This window comes from Hyperoodon ampullatus (assembly GCF_949752795.1).
Source record: "Hyperoodon ampullatus genome assembly, chromosome: 4".
Taxonomy (NCBI): domain Eukaryota; kingdom Metazoa; phylum Chordata; class Mammalia; order Artiodactyla; family Ziphiidae; genus Hyperoodon; species Hyperoodon ampullatus.
This window is the reverse complement of record NC_136917.1, coordinates 66,411,752-66,436,474: the sequence shown is the minus strand read 5'-3', so window position 1 is coordinate 66,436,474 and position 24,723 is coordinate 66,411,752. Positions and strand designations below refer to the sequence as shown.

At 40.8% G+C, this 24,723-nt stretch overlaps 1 protein-coding gene across 1 annotated transcript in view; it reads left to right on the top strand.

Moving 5' to 3' along the window:
* CDC42SE2 (CDC42 small effector 2) overlaps positions 1-6,147 on the top strand; it is a gene marked incomplete at its 3' end in the record, with an annotated part of 44,458 nt that extends 38,311 nt beyond the window's left edge. The window contains exon 3 of the mRNA XM_079703527.1: positions 6,049-6,147. Within this exon, the coding sequence (XP_079559653.1) occupies positions 6,049-6,147 (99 nt within the window). The remainder of the gene's footprint in view (positions 1-6,048) is intronic.
* Between the last annotated feature and the right edge of the window lie 18,576 nt (positions 6,148-24,723).

Below are 24,723 nucleotides of genomic sequence, written 5' to 3'. Positions count from 1 at the left end.
AGTTCCGTAAAAAATGCCATTGGTAATTTGATAGGGATTGCATTGAATCTGTAGATTGCTTTGGGTAGTATAGTCATTTTCACAGTATTGATTCTCACAATCCAAGAACATGGTATATCTTTCCATCTGTTGGTATCGTCTTTAATTTTCTTCATCAGTGTCTTATCGTTTTCTGCATACAGGTCTTTTGTTTCCCTAGGTAGGTTTATTCCTAGGTATTTTATTCTTTTTGTTGCAATGGTAACTGGGAGTGTTTCCATAATTTCTCTTTCAGATTTTTCATCATTAGTGTATAGGAATGCAAGAGATTTCTGTGCATTAATTTGGTATCCTGCAGCTTTTCCAAATTCATTGATTAGCTCTAGTAGTTTTCTGGTGGCATTTTTAGGATTCTCTATGTATAGTATCATGTCATGTGCAAACAGTGACAGTTTTACTTCTTCTTTTCCAATTTGGATTCCTTTTATTTCTTTTTCTTCTCTGATTGCTGTGGCTAGGACTTCCAAAAGTATGTTGAATAATAGTGGCATGAGTGGACATCCTTGTCTTGTTCCTGATCTTAGAGGAAATGCTTTCAGTTTTTCACCATTGAGAATGATGTTTGCTGTGGGTTTTTCGTATATGGCCTTTATTATGTTGAGGTAGGTTCCCTCTATGCCCACTTTCTGGAGAGTTTTTATCATAAATGAGTGTTGAATTTTGTTAAAAGCTTTTTCTGCATCTATTGAGATGATCATATGGTTTTTATTCTTCAATTTGTTAATATGGTGTATCACATTGATTGATTTGCATATGTTGAAGAATCCTTGCATCCCTGGGATAAATCCCCCTTGATCATGGTGTATGATCCTTTTAATGTGTTGTTGGATTATGTTTGCTAGTATTTTGTTGAGGTTTTTTGCATCTATATTCATCAGTGATATTGGTCTGTAATTTCCTTTTCTTGTAGTGTCTCTGTCTGGTTTTGGTATCAGGGTGATGATGGCCTCATAGAATGAGTTTGGGAGTGTTCCTTCCTCTGTAATTTTTTTGAAGAGTTTGAGAAGGATGGGTGTGAGCTCTTCTCTACGTTTGATAGATTTCACCTGTGAAGCCATCTGGTCCTGGACTTTCGTTTGCTGGAAGATTTTAAATCACAGTTTCAATTTCATTACTGGTGTTTGGTCTGTTCATATTTTCTGTTTCTTCCTGGTTCAGTCTTGGAAGGTTATACCTTTCTAAGAATTTGTCCATTTCTTCCAGGTTGTCCATTTTATTGGCATAGAGTTGCTTGTAGTAGTCTCTTAGGATGCTTTGTATTTCTGTGGTGTCATAACTTCTCCTTTTTCATTTCTAGTTTTATTGATTTGAGTCCTCTCCCTCTTGATGAGTCTGGCTAATGGAAAATGACTATACTACCCAAATCAATTTTGTTTATCTTCTCAAAGAACCAGCTTTTAGTTTTATTGATCTTTGCTATTGTTTTCTTTGTTTCTATTTCATTTATTTCTGCTCTGGTCTTTATGATTTCTTTCCTTCTGCTAACTTTGGGTTTTGTTAGTTCTTCCTTCTCTAGTTCCTTTAGGTGTAAGATTAGATTGTTTATTTGAGATTTTTCTTGTTTCTTGAGGTAGGCTTGTATAGCTGTAAACTTCCCTCTTAGAACCGCTTTTGCCGCATCCCATGTGTTTTGGATCATCGTGTTTTCATTGTCGCTTGTCTCTGTATTTTTTGATTTCCTCTTTGATTTCTTCAGTGATCTTTTGGTTATTTAGTAACATATTGTTTAGCCTCCATGTGTTTGTGGTTTTTACATTTTTTTCCCTGCAGTTCATTTCTAATCTCGTAGTGCTGTGGTCAGAAAAGGTGCTTGATATGATTTGTTTTGTTAAATTTACTGAGGCTTGATTTGTGACCCAAGATGTGATGTATCTTGGAGAATGTTCCATGCACACTTGAGAAGAAAGTTTTATCTGCTGTTTTTGGATGGAATGTTCTATAGATATCAATTAAATCTATCTGGTCTATTGTGTCATTTAAAGCTTCTGTTTCCTTATTTATTTTCATTTTGGATGATCTGTCCATTGGTGTAAGTGAGGTGTTAAAGTCCCCTACTATTATTGTGTTACTGTCAATTTTTTTTATAGCTGTTAGCAGTTGCCTTACGTATTGAGGTGCTCCTATGTTAGGTGTATATATATTTATAACTGTTATATCTTCTTCTTGGATTGATCCCTTGATCATTTTGTAGTGTCCTTCCTTGTCTCTTGTAACATTCTTTATATTAAAGTTTATTTTGTCTGATATGAGTATTGCTACTACAGTTTTCTTTTGATTTCCATTTGTATGGAATACCTTTTTCCATCCTCTCACTTTTAGTCTGCATGTGTCCCTAGATCTGAAGTGGGTCTCTTGTAGACAGCATATATATGGGTCCTGTTTTTTTTTTTTTTTTTTTTTTTTGCAGTACGCGGGCCTCTCACTGTTGTGGCCACTCCCGTTGCAGAGCACAGGCTCCAGACGCGCAGGCTCAGCGGCCATGGCTCACGGGCCCAGCCGCTCCGCGGCATGTGGGATCTTCCCAGACCGGGGCACGAACCCGTATCCCCTGCATCGGCAGGCGGACTCTCAACCACTGCGCCACCAGGGAAGCCCTGGGTCCTGTTTTTGTTTCAGCCAGTCTATGTCTTTTGGTTGGAGCATTTAATCCATTAACATTAAGGTAATTATTGATATGTACGTACTTGCTATTTTTAAAATTGTTTTGGATTTGTTTCTTAAGGTCATTTTTCTTCCCTTCCTCTTTTATTCTCTTGTGATTTGATGTGTTTTTTTTTTTCTCTCTTTTTTTTGGGGAGGTGGGGCCATGCTGAGCGACATGCAGGATCTTAGTTCCCACACCAGGGATTGAACTTGTGGCCCTTGCAATGGAAGTGCAGAGTCTTAACCACTGGTCCACCAGGGAATCCCTTGATGTCTCATCTTTAGTGATGTGTTTGGATTGCTTTTTTTTGTGTGTGTGTAGCTATTCTAGATTTTTGGTTTGTGGTTCCCATGAGGTTTTGCTATAGTAGTCTGTGTATGGACAAGATTGTTTTAAATTGTTGATATCTTCATTTCAAATGCATTTCCAATATCCTGCGTCTGTACTCTCCTCATGATTGCTGGTTTTGATATTCTATTTGTGTGTGGAAGATTTCCTACCTTTACTTTATGTTTGCTTCTGCCAGTGAATTTCCCCATTCGTACTTTCTTGAGTCTAGTTGTGGCCTCTTCTTTTCCATCTACAGATGTTCCTTTCAGATTTGTTGTAATGCTGGTTTGGTGATGCTAAATTCTCTTAGCTTTTGCTTGTGTGTAAAGCCTTTTTTTTTTTGGCTGTGTTGGGTCTTCGTTGCCACGTACTGGCTTTCTCTAGTTGCGGTAAGCAGGGGCTACTCTTGGTTGCAGTGTGCGGGCTTCTTGTTGCAGTGGCTTCTCTTGTTGTGGAGCACGGGCTCTAGGCATGTGGGCTTCAGTAGTTGTGGCACACGGGCTCAGTAGTTGTGGCACACAGGCTTAGTTGCTCCACGGCATGTGGGATCGAACCCCTGCATTGGCAGGCAGATTCTTAACAACCGTGCCACCAGGGAGGCCCCTGTAAAGCTTTTGATTTCTCCATCAAATCTAAATGAGAGCTTTGCTGCGTAGAGTATTCTTGGTTGTAGTTTTTCCCTTTCATCACTTTAAATATATTGTGCCACTTCCTTCTGGCCTGCAGAGTTTATACTGAAAAATCACCTGATAACCTTATGGGGGTTCCCTTGTATGTTATTTGTTGCTTTTCCCTTGGTGCTTTTAATATTTTTTTCTTTGTCTTTAATTTTTATCAGTTTGATTAATATGCGTGTTGGTGCATTCCTACTTGGGGTCATCTTTTATGGGACTCTGCGCTTCCTGGACTTGAGTGTTTCCTTTCTCATGTTAGGGAAGTTTTCGGCTGTAATCTCTTCGATGTTATCTTGGGCCCTTTCTCTCTTCTTGTACCCTTATAATGCAATGTTTTAATGTTTCCCAGAGGTCTCTGAGACTGTCCTCATTTCTTTTCATTCTTTTTTCTTTGTTATGTTCCGTGGCAGTGATTTCCAACATTGTCTTCCAGCTCATTTATTTTTCTCCCTCAGTCATTCTGCTGTTGATTTCCTTCTAGTGTATTTTTCATTGCAGTTATTGTATTGTTCATTACATCTTCTAGCTCTTTGTTAAACATTTCTTGTAACTTCTCAATCTGTGCCTCCATTCTTTTCCCAAGATTTTGAATCATCTTTACTGTCATTACTCTAAATTCTTTTTCAGGTAGGTTGCCTATCTCCTCATCATTTAGTTGTTCTTGTGGGTTTTTATCTTGTTCCTTCATCTGAAACATATTTCTCTGCTGTCTCATTTTGTCTCATCTTCTTTGTGGACTCCTTTATGCAGGCTGGAGGATCATAGCTCCTCTTGCTTCTGGTGTCTGCCCTCTGGTGGGTGAGAGTGGTCCTCAGGCTTCTGGAGGTTTCCTGGTGGGAGAGACTGGTGCCTTCTTGCTGGTGGGTGGAGCTGGGTCTTATCCTTCTGGTGGGCAGGGCTGTGTCAAGGGGTGTGTTTATAGGTGGTTGTGGGCTCAGTATGACTTTAGGCACCCTGTCTGCTGACGGGTGGATCTGTGTTTCTCTCTTGCTGGTTGTTCGGCAATTGCTTGCTTTTAACTGCACCAGTTTTATGTCCTATTCCAAGGAAACTTCATTGGTACATATAAAATTGTTTTGTTTTTGTTTTTTTTAGAGGGTTGGTTAATGAAGTCCTGGAGGGTACTCCAGGGGCCACTCAGCAAGGTTGCAGGTAGAGAAAATGAATGCACAGGCCTGGAGTTCTGCCTTTATCAGGGTTGAGGATAGGATGCCTAGGGTTTCACAGGTTCACTCTCTACTGCTTCCTCCTGGCGTTGTTGCGAGGGTTACATGATGTCATATTTTGAAGCCATCCTGTAAACCTGAGACCAGCCTGTTCTCTGAGGGCTGTTAAGATGTTGTTTGCAGACTCAGGCAGAGGATGAGTCAAAGTTCAGGGGCTCTAACCACGTGATAAAAGCTGGAGAGAGTGATGATTCCACCCTGGGCTCATATGAGAAAAGGGTGTACTACTCACAATCTTTAAATATGCAAACTTGTCTCCTGGGGTGTGGCCTCTGGCTAAACTTGCTTTGAATATTCCAAGTCTTTGGATTCTTATACTCCTTTTCACTTTATCAGACTATACTAAGACTGTATTAAGTATGTAAATTTTACCACATGGACTTTTAAAAGTATTTATTCATTTATGTATTTTTGGCTGCGTTGGGTCTTCGTTGCTGTGCGCGGGCTTTCTCTAGTTGTGGCGAGCAGGGGCTACTCTTCATTGCAGTGCGCAGGCTTCTCATTGCGGTGGCTTCTCTTGTTGCAGAGCATGGGCTCTAGACACGTGGGCTCCAGTAGTTGCGGCACGCAGGCTCGGTAGTTGTGGCTCATGGGCGTAGTTGCTCCGCGGCATGTGGGATCTTCCTGGACCAGGGCTCAAACCTGTGTCCCCTGCACCGATAGGCGGATTCTTGACCACTGTGCCACCAGTGAAGTCCCACATGGACTTCTAAAGTTTATCTTTGGTTTAGTTTCATTCATATTTATTTTTGAATCTGATTCTAATCCAGGTAATTGAGGTGATCATATATGTGAGGTGTTTGTAAATTAAGGTGGTTGAGGGACAAAGTTGAGTTCATCTGTATCCTTTTAACTGCTTTTGAAATGTAGCCAAGTGCCTTGTGAATTACAAAACTTTGTTTTTGTAATTGCCAAGTGGAGAAAGTTGCAGGAGTGGGGGGATGGGTGGAGAGGGTGTTGTGGCAAAAAAAATGCTTCAGTCACTAGCTTCAGCATTTTGCCTTACAATGAAAACAAGTTTAAGTCTATAAAAGGTACCCTTTTGGGAAAAGCAGCCCAGCTAAAATATTAGGCAAGAATTGCTTACTTGCAGTGGCCCTAGTTCCTGACTGGTTCTGTTCTTGTCTTGTTGCAGGTTAGCTCCATTCAGAACCAGATGCAGTCCAAGGGAGGCTACGGGGGTGGCATGGCTGCCAATGTGCAGATGCAGCTCGTGGACATGAAGGCAGGATAGCCCTGGACCCCTCCTCCAGTGAGTACCTCCGAGCACAGGCTGGAAGTTCAGATCATACATGGCCACTAACAGCTGATGACATAGACAGCCTTAGTTCAATCTTGGGGTTAAAAAATAAATATCTTGTTCTTATTTTTTAAAAATTGTGAACTTACTGGAAAAGGTAAAAATACTTTAGTTGGCCAAGTGATGACCTTAGGCAGTTACTGCATTTTGAATATTAGTTTCAGGTGGTTGTTTTCCTTATGAGAAACTTTAAATGCTTTAAGACATCTTGTTTTGGGGAGGCTTTGAGATTCTAGTGACAAGATGTCTCTTATGTGTCCTTTAAACATGAGTGAAGTTACTGAGTATTGATACTGCACAAAATCCCATGTGTAGTGAAGTAATTTTATATTTAATACCATTACGGATAAATCTTTCATTATAAAGTTTTCAAATTAAAAAGACAACTACTAAGAGGCATGAACCCCTAAAGGGTAAAAATCATTTGGATTATTCTTTGGTTTTATAGGTCACTGTGAATTTCTATGTTTTGTTTCCACTGTTGTTTAATTTTTTTATTGTGATTGCTTTTCTTTTCCTTTTCAATTGCAAAAAAGTGTGATGGCGTCTTGTTCACCCTGTTGTGATTACTCCAGTGACACGTTACTATTCTGCTCTGAAGAAACTATTGTCAGAAGAATCCTGCATTTCCTTCAGCTGGCATGCATGCCTTTGGACTCATGGACAGAGTTCTTTGGATTGTGGCTTAATGATTGATTTTTATGAATATGGATCTGATTTTAGCATGATCTTTTTTGTGAATGCTAGCACTGTTTTGCATTTTTTCCCGCATTTTTTAACAATTTCTCTTTCCACCTCCAACCCCTCTGCCTTATGATTTTATTGGTAAGCAAAGAACTGCTATTTTAATTTGTCACCATTTATGTATATTTTGGAAGGTATGAGACCCATAAGCACAATGATCATTTCTATTCCTTTGAAACTTCAGCAGAGTAGTATCTGCATGCTTTATGAAGTTGCCTGTATGGGAGCCCATGGGATGCCAGAAATGAACAGTTCCTTGCTGCCACGGGCTGATGATACTGCTGCTATGAGAGAAAGGTTAGCTGTGGCACCAAGTCACATCAGTTTCACAAAAAAAAGCAATTTGTAGCTTATTTTAGAAGTATGACTTTTATTTAGAGTTAAAAGAAAAGCTTGCATTCATTCTGTTGTAAATGTTCAATATATTTATTTGAGAGCAAGGGCCTGGGATTGTAAACAGGTATGGTGATGTATCTGTGTGTGTGTGTGTGGTAATACCCTCATTGGGTTTGACTCTGAGCATCATGATCTTAGCAGCTGTTCATTTCTTTGTGTGCTCATTCTGTTTTCATGTGTCTATGTTTAATATTATGGTATCCAGTTGCTTCCAGTAGCAGTTTGTTGAGCTTTTGGCCTGTATTCCTAACTGTGGATTTCAGTCATTGGCCTCTCCATCTTCCACATTTTTTGGGACAATGGAAGTTGCCAGGAGCAACAGTTGACCTGGCTGTGTTGTTGCCTGTGAAAACAACCTGCATGGTGACTTATTAAGGTATTGTGGTGACTTATTAAGGTATTGGTGAGAAACCTTTGGCTCAGGTTCCAAAGTACGTTTATTCTTCACAAATTGTATTTCTGTAAATGCTTCTTCTTCCCCATAAGGGTGTAGTGCTAAGCCAATTAGTGGTTTGTTTTTCATGAAAATGTTTAAATTATGTCCAGTTCAGCCCTATGTGACAGTTGCATTTGGTAGGAATAACAGTTCATGTAGGAAATGGGGCTTAATTGAAACTGACTTAGAAAGCTATAAGGAATTAGGTAATTGCATAAAGGAAGAGATCATTTCTCTTCACCTTAGTCACAAGTTCTTGTGAAACAGGTAACTAAATAAATATTGGGTTTATACAGGCAGAACATGGAAGCATTTCTTCCCCCGGTTCTTTTGGTTAATTTACCCAGTACAGCAGGCACTAGAATACTCAGTCCTTATATTTCTGCAATTTTGAGTCTTCATAGGTGTCAATCCCAGAGACTCTGTTAAGGGAAAAGATTTATGCTTAGCAGTCAAAATAGGCATTTTGCAGTTTAAAAACTTGGGAACTTGAATTCATCTGATATCATTAATTGTGTTGATACTGCATTCTGGATTTTGCCTGGTACCACTGTCATTCTGTTCAGCCAGAGACAGGGCACTGCAGTGTGCAAGCTCTTTAAGGCTTTGTCAGTGCTGGATGCTATGTAGTCTACTTCTATTCTGACTTTAGTACAGGGAGGCATGGTCCCTTTTCCCCAGTCACTCGCTTTCCTGATTCTCCAAGGGCCAAATACTCTAGTGAGCACTGGAGCATGTCTCCATGGTAAGCCAAAGGCTGCACTCTTCAGCCTCTAACTGTTCTGCAGCTGCCACTGACTTGACAGGCACAAGTAGCCACACTGTTTGCAAGAACACATGCCCAGGAAGGTGCCAGTAATTATTCAAGAAATTACCAACAATTTTAAGATACTAACCTTGGACACAGAGTTTTAGGGAGTTACCAGGTCCCACCTGGATAAGTGGGTTTGTAAATCTTGGGAGGTCATTTGTTCCCCATAACAATGTGTGAAAATTGAAGCTAACTAAATATGATTGTTAATACTTTGCTGAAATACATGCTAACAACTGTAAACTAATGACATGCATTCTGTAAAAAAGAGGTGCTTTCCCGTGATGTAGGCCTGAAGCAGTGCCAGTGAGCATAGGTCGGAAATGTGAACTGTGGTGACTGGGTTCACCATTTCCAACACAGCATTATCAGTGGGCCTTTAAAGAGACTTTGTGAGTATATATTAGCTTTCACTTTTGTTATTAAATTATAGCAGTTCTATTATAGAGAGCAAGTTTGCCTTGATTTTGTTTAAAATGACTTCTGCTCAGCACCCAGGAGATAAAATTGACATATTTTTATAATATAAGCATACTTTTTTTGTACATTGTGTTCATTCTTGAATAAAGTAAGTTCAGTGTTGGCTTGTAGATAATAAAAAGAAAGTATTTGATTTTTGTTTCAATAAATGTTTTTCAATCCTGGTTTGGTTAATTCCTTTCTTTCAAGGAGATATTTAATATCACCTTTTTAGCCTTTCTTAGAGTTATATGTGTTTGGAAAATTTCTAAACTTGTAATGTCACCTTATAATTTAATAAATGCCTAGACAGAATAAACCTAAAAAGTCCTACTTCCAAACATTTAAAAGTAGTAAGAAACATAAATATCCCCAATTTTTTTTAACAAAGGTATCCAACCCCCTCAATTTTCCATGCTGAAGCAGTTTGTCCTCACACTGTATGTAGGATTTAAATAAGTAAAATAAAAGTAAGACTTCTGTTTCTCAGTCATAGAATATGTCCATCATCACAGAATGTATGGGCAGTTTGCTCCTAAAACAGGACATCACTGGTTCCCATCAGGGGCAGTTTTGTTCCCCAGGGAACATTTGAAAATGTCTAGAGGTATTATTTTTGGTGTCAGAAACTAAGGAAGGAGTGCTGTTAACACCCCTTCTGCCCCTGGGAGGCCACTAAATGTCAGCCCCCACAAGAGAGATGTGCCACAGCTGGGAAACACTGATTTAGAACAAAGATCTATGTACTCACCAGATCCTGTTTGTTTGTTTGAGAATCTTTCTTTAATGCATTGGCTGAGAATAGGTCAGTTAGGTTTGGCTGTATCATGAGAATTGCCACACAGTATTCTAGAATAGAAAAAGTCATCAGGAAACAACATCTCAAAAGGTTTCAATAACCTTTGTCCTCAGCTCATGGCCAAGGACTCTTAAAGGGAAATTGGGTTAAGATGAAAGTATGTGAAGAAACTCATGTTGTATATTAATTAGGAGCTCTATTTCGAGTATATGTTTTTAAAGGATATGCATAAAATGCACAAAAAATTAGGAAAAATCTATAAAAAAAACTGTCAGAGACATAGACTGGAATTTGCTAAAATTGTGAAAATGCAAACGTCTACAAAATTCATATATAGCCTGTGCTTAAAAGATACTTTTAGCAGACTAGTAAGAAAGCAATTGAAATTTTTACCTTCAGCTTACTACTGTCTTCCATCTAGACTGGTCCAATAAGAGAACTTAACTTAAACCATTAAATGACTCATGTTAATCTTTTAATATTTTAGCACCTAAACTTTAAGTATTCAGGATGTTTCTGAGATGAGGGTTTTGTTGTGGGGTTTTTTTTGTGGTTTTGTAAATGCTTTTAACAGATACAAGTAACCTCTGGGCTCCTTTTGACCCTACCCTTACCTCTCAATTGCATCATCTTGATAGTGTTCTAGCTGATCTGCCTTTGATGTCCAAAAAATACTTCCAGAGTAAGAAGAGCCAAATGTTTGATCTGGGACTTCACAATTACTACAAGAGTGGTGATTTTGGTACCAAAGAAAGGATGATTTTAGTCTCACTGAAAGATAAAAGCAAGAGAGTAAAAACAGTGTCAATTCTAACCCCAAATTTTCTCCTCTGTAAATCCAAGCTCTGGATTTGTTAACAACTAGAGCTTTTACTCCTCACTAAACCTCTTCAGTTCACCAGCTTTAGATAGGTGAATACACTGAACTCCTAGGCACTGGTTTTTACTTTGGTTTTTGCTCCTTTACAGCAGCAGCAAGTAAGATACTTCTTTCAAAATCTTCAGAGCTTGACCTAGTTAGTTACCTTTTTCTTTTTTAATTTATTTCTTTTTTTACCTTTGGCTGTGTTGGGTCTCCACTGCTGGGCACGGGCTTTCTCTAGTTGCAGTGCACAGGCCTCTTATTGCAGAGCATGGGCTTTAGGTACACAGGCTTCAGTAGTTGTAGCTCACGGGCTCTAGAGCACAGGCTCAGTAGTTGTGGTGCACAGGCTTAGCTGCTCTGCAGCGTGTGGGATCTTCCTGGACCAGGGCTCAAACCTGTGTCGCCTGCATTGGCATGCGGATTCTTAACCACTGCACCACCAGGGAAGCCCCTAGTTACCTTTTTCTTAATGTTCTAATTGAAGCTGTCTAAACACATCCATCTTTTAAAAATCTGTGTGCCAGAAATCTTTGGCATTCCTATACACTAATGATGAAAAATCTGAAAGTGAAATTAAGAAAACACTCCCATTTACCATTGCAACAAAAAGTAAAATATCTAAGAATAAACCTACCTAAGGAGACAAAAGACCTGTATGCAGAAAATTATAAGGCACTGATGAAAGAAATTAAAGATGATACAAATAGATGGAGAGATACACCATGTTCTTGGCTTGGAAGAATCTACACTGTGAAAATGACTCTACTACCCAAAGCAATCTACAGATTCAATGCAATCCCTATCAAACTACCACTGGCATTTTTCACAGAACTAGAACAAAAAATTTCACAATTTGTATGGAAACGCAAAAGACCCCGAATAGCCAAAGCAATCTTGAGAATGAAAAACGGAGCAGGAGGAATCAGGCTCCCTGACTTCAGACTACACTACAAGACTACAGTAATCAAGACAGTATGGTACTGGCACAAAAACAGTAATATAGATCAATGGAACAGGATAGAAAGCCCAGAGGTGAACCCATGCACATATGGTCACCTTATCTTTGATAAAGGAGGCAAGAATACACAGTGGAGAAAAGATAGCCTCTTCAATAAGTGGTGCTGGGAAAACTGGACAGGTACATGTAAAAGTATGAAATTAGAACACTCCCTAACACCATACACAAAAATAAACTCAAAATGGATGTAAGGCCAGACACTATCAAACTCTTAGAGGAAAACAGAACACTATGACATAAATCCTAGAGAAATGGAAATAAAAATAAACGAATGGGACCTAATGAAACGTCAAAGCTTTTGTACAGCAAAGGAAACCATGAACAAGACCAAAAGACAACCCTCAGAATGGGAGAAAATATTTGCAAATGAAGCAACTGACAAAGGATTAATCTCCAAAATTTACCAGAAGCTCATGCAGCTCAATATCAAAAAAACAACCCAATCCAAAAATGTGCAGAAAACCTAAATAGACATTTCTCCAAAGAAGATATACAGTTTGTCAACAAACACATGAAAGAATGCTCAACATCATTAATCATTAGAGAAATGAAAATCAAAACTACAATGAGATATCATCTCACACCAGTCAGAATGGCCATCATCAAAAAATCTACACATAATAAATGCTGGAGAGGGTGTGGAGAAAAGGGAACCCTCTTGCACTGTTGGTGGGAATGTAAATTGATACAGCCACTATGGAGAACAGTATGGAGGTTCCTTAAAAAACTACAAATAGAACTACCATATGACCCAGCAATCCCACTACTGGGCATATACCCTGAGAAAACCATAATTCAAAAAGAGTCATGTACCACAATGTTCATTGCTGCTCTATTTACAATAGCCAGGACATGGAAGCAACCTAAGTGTCCATCATTGGATGAATGGATAAAGAAGATGTGGCACATATATACAATGGAATATTACTCAGCCATAAAAAGAAACAAAATTGAGTTATTTGTAGTGAGGTGGATGGACCTAGAGTCTGTCATACAGAGTGAAGTAAGTCAGAAAGAGAAAGACAAATACCGTATGCTAACACATAAATATGGAATCTAAGAAAGAAAAAAAGGTCATGAAGAACCTAGGAGCAAGACGGGAATAAAGACACAGACCTACTAGAGAATGGACTTGAGGATATGGGGAGGGGGAAGGGTAAGCTGGGACAAAGTGAGAGAGTAGCATGGACATATATACACTACCAAATGTAAAACAGATAGCTAGTGGGAAGCAGCTGCATAGCACAGGGAGATCAGCTCCATGCTTTGTGACCACCTAGAGGGGTGGAATAGGGAGGGTGGGAGGGAGAGAGACGCAAGAGGGAAGAGATATGGGAACATATGTATAACTGATTCACTTTGTTATAAAGCAGAAACACACCATTGTAAAGCAATTATACTCCAATAAAGATGTTAAAAAAAAAAATCTCTGTGCCTTTCAAACGTCTGAGCTGACTGAATCCTTTACCCTAGACCCTAGCTCTGTGCTTTGAGCTCCCCAGGGCCCGTCCGCCTCTGATGAGGTGCATGGACCACTTTGTTGGCTGCAGCATGTTCAGGCAGTGTCAGGAAATATTGTTTTTAAAGAAAACCATAAACAACACCCAAAGTATTTTACTTTTCAGAAATAGTGAAAGGAAGCTTAGTCTGTTAGGGATGTTATGACAAAATACCCCAGATTTGGGTGGCTTATAAACAACAGAAAGTTACTTCTCACAGTTCTGGAGGCTTAAAGTCTGAGATCAGGGTGCCAGCAACAGTCAGGTGAGGGCCCTCTGCCAGATGCAGATTTTTCATATCTTCACCTGGTGGGAGTGCTGGGGAGCTCTCTGGAGTCTCCTGTATCCAGCACTAATCCCATTCTTGAGTTACACCCTTGTGACTGAAGCACTTCCCAAAGGCTGCACCTTGTAATACCATCACCTTTGGGAGTCAGAATTTCAACATGAACTCCAGGGGGCACACTGCCATTCAGAACATAGCACAAAAGGTACAGGGAGCGAGTGGCTGTAGATATCCTAAATTTGAGGGGGAAAATGGGAATATAAACATGAGGGGCTCAACAACTCAAAGTGGGATACATCCAAAGAGGCCCACACCAAGATTTAATCAAACCATCAAAAGTCAAAGACAATCTTAAAAGCACCAAGAGGAAAGCAATACAAAAATCCTCAACAAAATAATAGCAAACAGAATTCAACAGCACATTAAAAGAATTATACATGATGACAAAAGGATTACACATGATGACCAAGTGGGATTTATTCCAGGAGTGCAAGAATGGCTCAATATAATAAAGTCAGTCCTTGTAATATACCACATTTGCAAAGTGACAGTGAATAAAAACCCATTTGACCATCTCAGTGTTACAAAACTCAATACCCTTTTACAATAAAGACATTCAACCACCTAGGAATAGAAGGAAACAAACAAAATGAAGACCATATATGAAAAGCCCACAGGTGGTATTCATATTCAATGATGAAAGACTGAAAGCTTTTCTTTTAAGATCAGGAACAAGACACAGATGTCTGCTTTCAGCACTTTTACTGAACAAAATAACTGGAAGTCCTAGCCAGAGCAGTTAAACAAGAAAAAGAGTTAAAAGGCAGTTAGCGTGCTTCACACACAACATGATCTGATATGTAGAAAGCCCTAAAGATTACAGCTCACACACACACCTGTTAGAACAAATAAATTAACAAAGTGGCAAGATACAAAATCAACACACAAAAATCAGTTGTTTTTGTACACTAGCAATAAACAATCCAAAAAGGAAATTAAGAAAACGATTCCATTTACAATAGAGTCAAGAAGAATAAAACACTTAGGAATAAATTTAACCAAGGAGGCAAAAGACTTCTGTGCTGAAAACTATAGAACATTAGTAAAAGAAATTAAAGAAGACACAAATAAAAGACATCCTCTGTTTATGGATTGAAAGACTTAATACTGTTAAGATGACAGTAGTATCCAAAATGATCTACAGATTTAATGCACTCAAAATCCCAGTGGCATTTTTTTTTCAGAAATAGAAAAATCCATCCTAACATTCATATGGAATCTCAAGGGACCCTGAAGAGTCAAACTAATGTTGAAAAAGAAAAAGGTGGAGGTACCACACTTGATTTTAAAACAATGTAAATCTACAGTAATTAAAACAGTGTAGTACTGTCATAAAGAGACATATAGACAACTAAAATAGGAATCCCAGAAATAAACTTTCCTATGTGTGGTCAAATGACTTTCAACAAGGATGCTAAGACCACTCAATGGATTAAAGTCAGTCTTTTCAACAAACGGTGCTGGAAAAATTGGATATCCACATACAAAAGAATAAAGATGAACCATGTCATAGTATGTTTAGGCTACTACAACAAAATACCACAGACTGGGTATCTTATAAACAACAGAAATTTATTTCTTATAATTCTGGAGGCTGGGAAGTTGAAGATCAAGGTGCCAGCATGGTTGCCTTCTGGTGAGGGCCCTACTTCCTAGCTCATAGCCAGTGCCACCTTACTGTGTCCTCACATGGTGCAAGAGGCAAGGGATATCTCTGGAGCCTCTTGTATAAGAGCACCAATTCCATTCAGGGCAGAGCCTCCATGACTTAATAAGCACTTTCGAAAGGCCAACCTACTAACACCATCACATAGGGCATTAGGATTTCAACATATCAATCTGGGGGGGACACAGGCATTCAGACTATCAGACCATTACCTTAAACGATATACAAAAATTGGATCAAAGACATAAACATAAGACCTAAAACTATGAAACTCTTAGAAGAAAACACAGGGGAAAAGCATCATGACAGTGCATATGGCAATCATTTTTTTGGATAAGACACCAAAAGCACAGGCAACAAAAGTAAACATAGAAAAACTGGACTTCTTCAAAATTAAAAACTTGTGTGCATCAAAAAAATACAATCAACAGAATAAAAAGGAAACCTATAGAATGGGAGAACATTATTTACAAATCCTATATCTGATAAAGGGTTGTATCCAGCATATACAAAGAACTCCTACCACTCAATTACAGAGAACAATCAGCTCAATTAAAAAGTGGGCAAAGGACTTGAATAGACATTTCTCCAAAGAAGATAGACAAATGGCCAATAAACACATAAAAAGATGCTTAACATCACTAATCATGAGGGAAATGCAAATCAAAACCATAATGAGATAGCATCTCATAATAAGATGGCTTTGGTAAGAACAAAAACAAAACAAAAGAATGTGTTAGGATATGGAGAAACTGGAACTCTGTGCATGTTGGTGGGAATGTAAAATGGTGTAAATGCCATGGAAAACTATGGAGGGTTCTTAAAAAATTGAAAATACTACCATATGATCTTACTTTTGGGTATATATCAAAAAGAATTGAGAGCAGAGTTTCAAAGAGATATTTGTACACTCATGATTATAGCAACATTATTCACAACAGCCAAGATGTAGAGGTAACTCAAGTGTTCATTGACAGCTGAATGGAAAAATAAAATGTGGTATATACTTAACAATGGAATATTATTCAGCCTTAAAAAAAGAAATTCTGACACATCCAACCATGTAAATGAACTTTGAGGATGTGATGCTGAGATAGGCTGGGACCTGGGATCCTCTACTGGAGTGCTTGCACCTGGACAAACATCTCCTTGAGCAGTAGGATACAAAGAAACTATAAGTGACTAAAAATAACTGCATGCAGGAGCAGTTGGGGCATCATGACCAGTATATGAGATTTGTGGGGAGGCAGTAGTGAGCAAGTCCGCCATTTTGGGGGTGCCGGGAGCAAAAGCAGGGTACTGCACATGATCCCTGCACACAGCACCACCAAGGGGAACAGACCACCTAAGCTCTGCCTCCTGCCCAACCCATGGACCTGCCCCTGTTATCCCATTTAAGGACCCAAGCATTTCCTCCTGGGGAGTGGGCAAGGATGTCTGTTTCTTGCTTTGACTCCCTTGTGCTGCAGTGTGAGCCCCAGTAACGCCTTGCCTGAAATTCTCTGGCCTCTTATGAATGTCTATTGATTAAAGAGTCCAAGGGCCTGGGTCAGTAACAATTCCACTTCTGCGAGGTGTAGCGGGTAGTCAAATTCTTAGAAAGTCAAAGAACAGATTAGGTGAACTTGATCAAAGGCAACAGCAGAGTGGGAAAATAAAGAGAAGGGAAACATTAAGAAAAGTATGACATTTACATTCTAATCAAGTGTCCACTGAGAATTGCCTCCAAGTAGACTTGGACATACAGCTGAGAAATGCAAATCAACCACCTGACATCCTTTTCTCTATTCCTCCTAAGTGCAAACTTGGGATAAACTCTAATTGAGACCACTTGTGCCCAACATGCTGTGCCACCAGAAATGATGCTTTCAGGATTGACATCTTACTAAAAAGGTTCATGGGAACATGACCATCACAAGAACCAAAGACCCCAAAAGAGGCCATGTCAGCAACTGCCCAATACCTCAGGACTAAGGTGCATTTGTTCCTGCAGGCAGCAGGAGTTCCACGCAGGCTGTAAAAGCCATTACACACGAGGTCTTTGTTTGCTAGATGCCACTAATAAGGTGATGCCTAATGCTTTATACAGAGCACCCTCACTGTGCCTGGCACATAGCAGGGACTTAAGGGATAAACACATCATGCATATCTACGGAAAAACCATTTGATGTTCTCCATTAAAGCCTCATACCACACACAGGATCGGACATAGATGTTGACCTAGTGTCCCATGTGAAAAACACCATGTGCAAAAAAAATTGTGACATGGACATGGGCCTTTCCTAGCGTGCTGGCACTAAGGAAGGGGAGACCCCAGTGCAGCCCAGCCAGTTACTCGAGGAAATCAGTGAGTGGCAAACACGATGTGTTCTAGGATTAGACAGATCTTCTTGACTTGGATTTTAGAATGCAGGCTGTGCTTTCTCTTCCCTGATTCTGGCACCCTCCTTTCTCTGCTCAGTAGTGGGGACCTCTGTGGGGAGCTCTCTCCTGCCTTGCAGTCTCTGCAGCTCTCAGGTACAACGAACAACCAGAGAACAGCAGGTATGTCAGTCTAGCTCAACGACACCCTTGGTGGTTCAAAAAATGAAGGACTTACAAGGACTGTACAGAGAAAATCAGCAGCATAGGCTTCTGGTGAAATAGGTGGTAAAAATACTAACAAAAGTATGATCTCTATTTTCTTTCCAATTTTAAGAAACACAGAAGGTGGAACTTCCAGTACAGGTTCAATTATTGGCTTATTCATTAGACTTTGGTTCCAGATCGCCAAAACACTGCAGGCCTTGCTTCATGGGAGGGAGGAGGGCCTGGCTGTGGGGCTACATGAGAAGATGGGACACCGGAGGGAGAAGGTGAGGAGACGTTTAGTAAACACCAGTCACCTGCTAGGCGTGGGCTTGGCTCATTCTCAAACCCATCCTATTTAATGAGAGCTTTTACTCTCCCAATGTCATAGATGATGGGACAGATTAGAGGGTAAATAACCTGCTCAAGGTCAAATAGCCAATTACTGGGCATGGTAGTCTTACAGTTTATGATGCATGTCATGGGGTCATACAGGAACTGGCCTTGACCTACACGCTAGGAATTCCAAGGAATGCCTCACACTGGCCCACATGCAGTCACGTACACACGTACACACATGTGTATGAGGCGAGTTGCAGTCCTACACAAACCCCATGGATTGGGAAAGGAATAGTTGCCTTTAAAAAGGGAATGGGGCAATTCCCTGGTGGCGCAGTGGTTAAGAATCCACCTGCCAATGCAGGGGACACGCATTCGAGCCCTGGTCCGGGAAGATCCCACATGCCGTGGAGCAACTAAGCCCATGTGCCACAACTACTCTGCCTGTGCTCTAGAGCCCGCAAGCCACAACTACTGAGCCCATGTGCCTAGAGCCCATGCTCCGCAACAAGAGAATCCACCACAATGAGAAGCCCGCGCACTGCGACGAAGAGCAGCCCCCTGCTGGCGGCAACTAGAGAAAGCCCACGCACAGCAACGAAGACCAAACGCAGCCAAAAATAAAATATAAAATTAATAAGTAAAAAATTAAAATATAAAATAAATAAATTTTAAAAATTAAAATATAAGTAAAAAATAAAAAGGAAATGAGGAGTTGTTGTAAGACAAGGAAAGTCAGGAAGGCTTGTAGGGCAAAATGCAGGAGTGGGGTTAAGAACAGGGGTTAAGTCCACATCCTTCAGCTGCTTGCCAGTGCCTATCTCAAAGGAGATGAGGTTTACAGATGAGAAGACAGACAAAGGGCAGAAAAGAGAGGATTCTAAGCCACTCTGCTGGACTTCCGGTTCTCCTCCGCTGTCACCTGAATGGAGAGAGAATACCTGTCTCTGAAGCCTCAAACCTTCTGCTCCTCAGAAGCCCTGACCCAACACTGCATTCCAGACCCTGGAGACCTGGGAAGACGCCATACTCTTTAAATCAAAAGGTGTCGGCAGGACAGGGTTCAGGATGACCCAACACAAAATTTTTTTTTTTTTTTTTTGCGGTACGCGGGCCTCTCACTGTGGTGGCCTCTCCCGCTGTGGAGCACAAGCTCCGGACGCGCAGGCTCAGCGGCCATGGCTCACGGGCCCAGCCGCTCCGCGGCATGTGGGATCCCCCCGGACCGGGGCACGAACCCGCGTCTCCTGCATCGGCAGGCGGACTCTCAACCACTGCGCCACCAGGGAAGCCCCACAAAATATTTTTTAAATTGGAAAATTAAAAATACTGAAAAGAAAATAAGCAGTAACTCAGAATGCCAGGAACAGCCTAGCCGCAGAACCTACCCTGAGGTCCAGGCTGCAGTGGGCTTGCGGGCTTTGGGGAGGTCAGAAGCCAGAAAGGAAGTTCAGTGTTCAGCTCCAAGCAGTGAGTCCACACAGGATTCCCAACCTCCTGCCGTCCTGAGCACCTGGGTCCCCAGCAGATCTCCAGACCACAACCCAGCACCTGTCCCCTGCATACGCTTCCTGGAACAGAAAGAGTTCTTTGGTCCATCTTGTTGATTACTCTGCCTCTCAAAGGAAGCCATGAGCTCAAAGAGGATTTAAATATCTGACGTTAGTGATGATAGAAAAATAACTGCTTTCAAGTTTGTTAGCTCCTCAGCATGATGAAGCCCCAGGGTTGTAGTGAAATGAGTGCTTGACAAGCTGGAGTTAAAACCTAAGGGTAAGTTTCCCTGTGAGTTTTTGCCCTTGGTGTAAATCTCAGTGCTGACTAGCAACTTGATCTCTAGTGCCCTAGGGGGTTTTATGGATGAGACACAGGAGGAGAGAGCATTTGGAGTTTGGGTTTATTAGGCATGTGCAACTGCCCTCAACATACTTCTGGTCTCAAAGGAGTTGAAACCCTCTATTACTGCCTATGAGTTTCCCTCTCTCTGTCTAGCCGCAGCCACCACAACTATTTCATTTGTTAATCTTTCTTGGGTTAGATTTCTGCAGGGCATTAAAAAAAAACTGTGGTAAAATACACAAACATAAATTTACCATTGTAACCATTTTTTTTTTTTTTTTTTTTTTTTGCAGTATGCGGGCCTCTCACTGTTGTGGCCTCTCCCGTTGCGGAGCACAGGCTCCGGACGCGCAGGCTCAGCGGCCATGGCTCACGGGCCCAGCCGCTCCGCGGCATGTGGGAATTTCCCAGACCGGGGCACGAACCCGCGTCCCCTGCATCGGCAGGCGGACTCTCAACCACTGCGCCACCAGGGAAGCCCTGTAACCATTTTTGAGTGCACATTTCATTAGTGTTACATACATTTACATTATTGTGCAACCAACTTCCAGAACATTTTCATCTTGCAAAACACCAAACAACTCCCCATTTTTCTCTCCCCAGCCTTTGGCAATAACAGTTCTATTTTCTGTGTCTATGTATGTGACTACTCTAGACACCTCACACAGCAGAATCATAGCAGTATTTGCCTTTTTGTTACTGGCTTATTTCACTTAACATGTTTTCAAGGTTCATCTATGTTGTAGCATGTATCAGAATTTCCTTCCTTTTTAAAGTTGAATAATATTCCATTTACATATATACCACATTTTATTTATGTATTTATCCATCAATGAACATTTGGGTTGCTTTCACTTCTTGGCTATTGTGAATAATGCATGAGTGTACAAATCTTTCTTTGAGATTCTGCTCTCAATTCTTTTAGCGGTTGTATCGTTATCAACTTTTTCAGGAACCTCCATATTGTTTTCCATCGGGGATGGAACCATTTTACATTCCCACCAAGAGTGCACAGGGTTCCAGTTTCTCCACATCCTTCTCAACACTTGTAATTTTCTAGTTTTCGGGGTTTTTTGGGTTTTTTTTGAGCATAGCCATCTTAATGGATGTGAGGTATATTGTAGTTTTTTGCATCTTGAGTAGTGATGTTGAGCATCTTTTCATGTGCTTACTGGCCATTTTTCTCTCTTCTTTGAAAAATTTCTATTCAAGTCCTTTGCGCATTTTAAAATTGTGGGTTTTCATTTTGTTGTTGTTGAACAAGATATCTTTTTTTTTTTTTTTTTTTTTTTGCGGTATGCGGGCCTCTCACTGTTGTGGCCTCTCCCGTTGCGGAGCACAGGCTCCGGACGCACAGGCTCAGCGGCCATGGCTCACGGGCCCAGCCACTCCGCGGCCTGTGGGATCTTCCCGGACCGGGGCACGAACCCGCGTCCCCTGCATCGGCAGGCGCACTCTCAACCACTGCGCCACCAGGGAAGCCCCAAGATATCTTTTATTTAACAACTTTAAATCTTTTTGAAGTATTACATATTTCTAATATTATATCATACATATTTCAAGTATGAAAATATAAAATACACACTCTGTTCTCACTAGTGTAGAATGGAATTTGAGGCTCTCTTAATGACAATATTGTCATTGTAAACAAATTTGGAAATCAAAATTTAGAGAGAATGAGTGTCTGTCCAGCATTTGTTCAGTGGTAACCCTCAGTGATCCCTGAGCTGCAGCCTGTTGCTGCCTCCAACTGCTTTGTGAGTTCTCTGCCTTTTAGAGTTTTCAGGTTCCTCCCCTCTCAGGTTGTCTTAATCACATTCTTATCTCTATGAATATGCTTCCCTCAAGTTTTCCACTCACAGTTTTAAGTTCTGACTTCCAGTGTGCTTTAGTTTAGGGAACAAGAAAGGTCTGAGTCTCATTAACAAGTCAAGAATATAATGTATTTTCTACATGGAATCATTTTGGTTTTGGAGTATCTTGATTATATTTAGAATAGTTGAGGTTGTCCGATAAATGACAATTAGATAAAGGAGGTGTTGGCCAGCAAGACTATATTAGGCACAGAAATGAAATTCTAGAAAAGGAGATGAGATGCAGAATCAGGGTGAAAAACTACTGAGGTATGAAGAGGGAAAAGAGGGAGGGAGGGAGAGAAAGGCAGTGATAAACAGCTCATAATTACTGAGAAAACTTCTAGGGGGCTGGGCATTGCCAGAGGACTGTGCTTGCATTAACTCATTTCATCCTTATAGCCTATGGGATAGGTTATTGTTGTTAACCTGATTTGAGGATGAGAGAACTAAGGCACAGGGAGTATACACAGCCTCCCCAAGGTCATACAGCTAACCAACGATATAGTAGTTATCTTTTGCTATACAGTAAATCACCACAAATTCAACAGCTTAAACTAGCATAGTTTCAGTGCATCAGGAGTCTGAAATTCAGTGGGTCAGCTTGGCTGGGTAGTCAAGGTGTCAACTGGGCTGTGCTTGAATCTGGAGGCTTAACTAGGGAAAAAGCCACTTAAGCTCATTCAGGTTGTTGGCAGAATTCATTAACTTGTAGAACTGAGGGCTCCAGCTTCTTGCGGACTGTTGGCTGAAGAGGTATCTGCATCTCCATGTTCACTGCAGCATTACTGACAAAACTGCCAAGATCTGAAAACAACCTAAGTGTCCGTCGACAGATGAACGCATAAAAACTATGGGGCATGTGCACATACACATACTTTTCCTGCACGCACACACAGAGTAATATTATTCAGCCTTACAAAAGAAAAAAATCTGCTATTTGTGACAACATGCATGAACCTTATGCTGAGTGAAATAAGCCAAGCATAGAAAAATATTGCATGGTCTCACTTCTATGTGGAATCTGGTGGTTGCCAGGGTTTGAGGGGGCGGGGGGAAGAGAGGAGATGTTGGTCAAAGGGTACAAAGATTCAGTTATGTGGGATGAGTAAGTTCTGGAGTGGTATTGTATACCATGGTGACTATAGTTAGTAATACTGTATTGTATACTTGAAATTTGCTAAAAGAGTTGATCTTAAGTGTTCTCACTGCACACATAAATTGTAACTATGTGAGGTGATGGATATGTTAATTAGCTTAATTGTGGTCATCATTTCACAATGTATACATGTATAAAATCATCACATTGTATAGTGTACACTATACACTAAATGTTTATGACCCCCGCCCCCAATTCTGTATGTTGCAATCCTAATCTCTGGAGGTGATATTAAAAGGTAGGGCCTTTGGAGGTGTTAGGTCATGAGGGTGAAGCCCTCATGAATGGGATTAGTCCCCTTATAAAAGAGGCCCCAGAGAGATTCCTCGCCCCTTCTGTTCTGTGAGGACACACCATTTATGAACCAGGAAAAAAGCTCTCACCAGACACTAAGCCTGCCAACATCTTGATCTTAGACATCTCAGCCTTCAGAACTGTGACAAAGAAATTTCTGTTGTTTATAAGCCACCCAGTCTATGGCATTTTGTTACACCAGCCCAAATGGACTAAGACATACATCTAAAATATACACAGGGACTTCCCTGGTGGTCCAGTGGTTAAGACTCTGCCTTCCAATGCAGGGGACACAGGTTCGATCCCTGGTCGGGGAACTAAGATCCCACATGCCACGGGGCAACTAAGCCCGTGCGCTCTAGAGCCTGTGCACCAAAACTAGAGAGCCTGCGTGCCGCAATTACTGAGCCTGCATGCTCTGGAGTGCAGGTGCCACAATTAGAGAGCCCATGCACCACAACTAGAGAGAAGCCCGCGTGCCGCAACTACTGAGTCCACGTGTTCTGGAGCCCGCGTGCAGCAACTACTGAGCCCGCACGCTTTGGAGCACACACACCACAACTAGAGAGAAGCCGCGCACCACAATGAAGAGCCAGCATGCCACAGCTAAGAACTGATGCAGCCAAATTAATAAACAAATATATTTTTTAAATGTAGTCACTGCTTGACATAACCCCTGTACACATCTGGTTGAGAAAGAAAGGGGATTAAATAAATAAATAAAAATAAAACATACACAATTTTTATTTGCCAAGTATATAACTCAGTAAAGCAAGAGAGGGACTTCCCTGGTGGCACAGAGGTTAAGAATCTGCCTGCCAATGCAGGGCACACGGGTTCAAGCCCCGGTCCAGGAAGATCCCACATGCCATGGAGCAACTAAGCCTGTGCGCCACAACTACTGAGGCTGCGCTCTAGAGCCTGTGAGCCACAACTATTGAGCCCACGTGCCACAACTACTGAGGCCCGCGTGCCTAGAGACCATGCTCTGCAACAAGAGAAGCCACCGCAATGAGAAGCCCATGCACCGCAACCAAGAATAGCCCCTCCTTGCTGCAACTAGAGAAAGCCCGTGCGCAGCAATGAAGACCCAATGCAGCCAAATTAATTAGTTAATTAACTAATTAATTAAAAAATTAAGAGAAAAAATAAACAAAAAATACTTAAAACAGTTAAAAATAAACCTTATATGAGAAATATGAAAGCCCTTAAACACACAACAATAAAACAGTGAGAGCAACAGAAAATCGAAATAAATGGAGGCATATACTAGGTTCACAGATAGGGAGACTAAATTTTATGAAGGTGTTAATTTTCTTCAAGTTGGTAAGAAAATCCCATTCAAAACCACAATTGTTTGTGTGTGCCTGTGTGTTTGTATGTGTGCATATAAATTGATAAGCTGGTTGTAAAACTCAT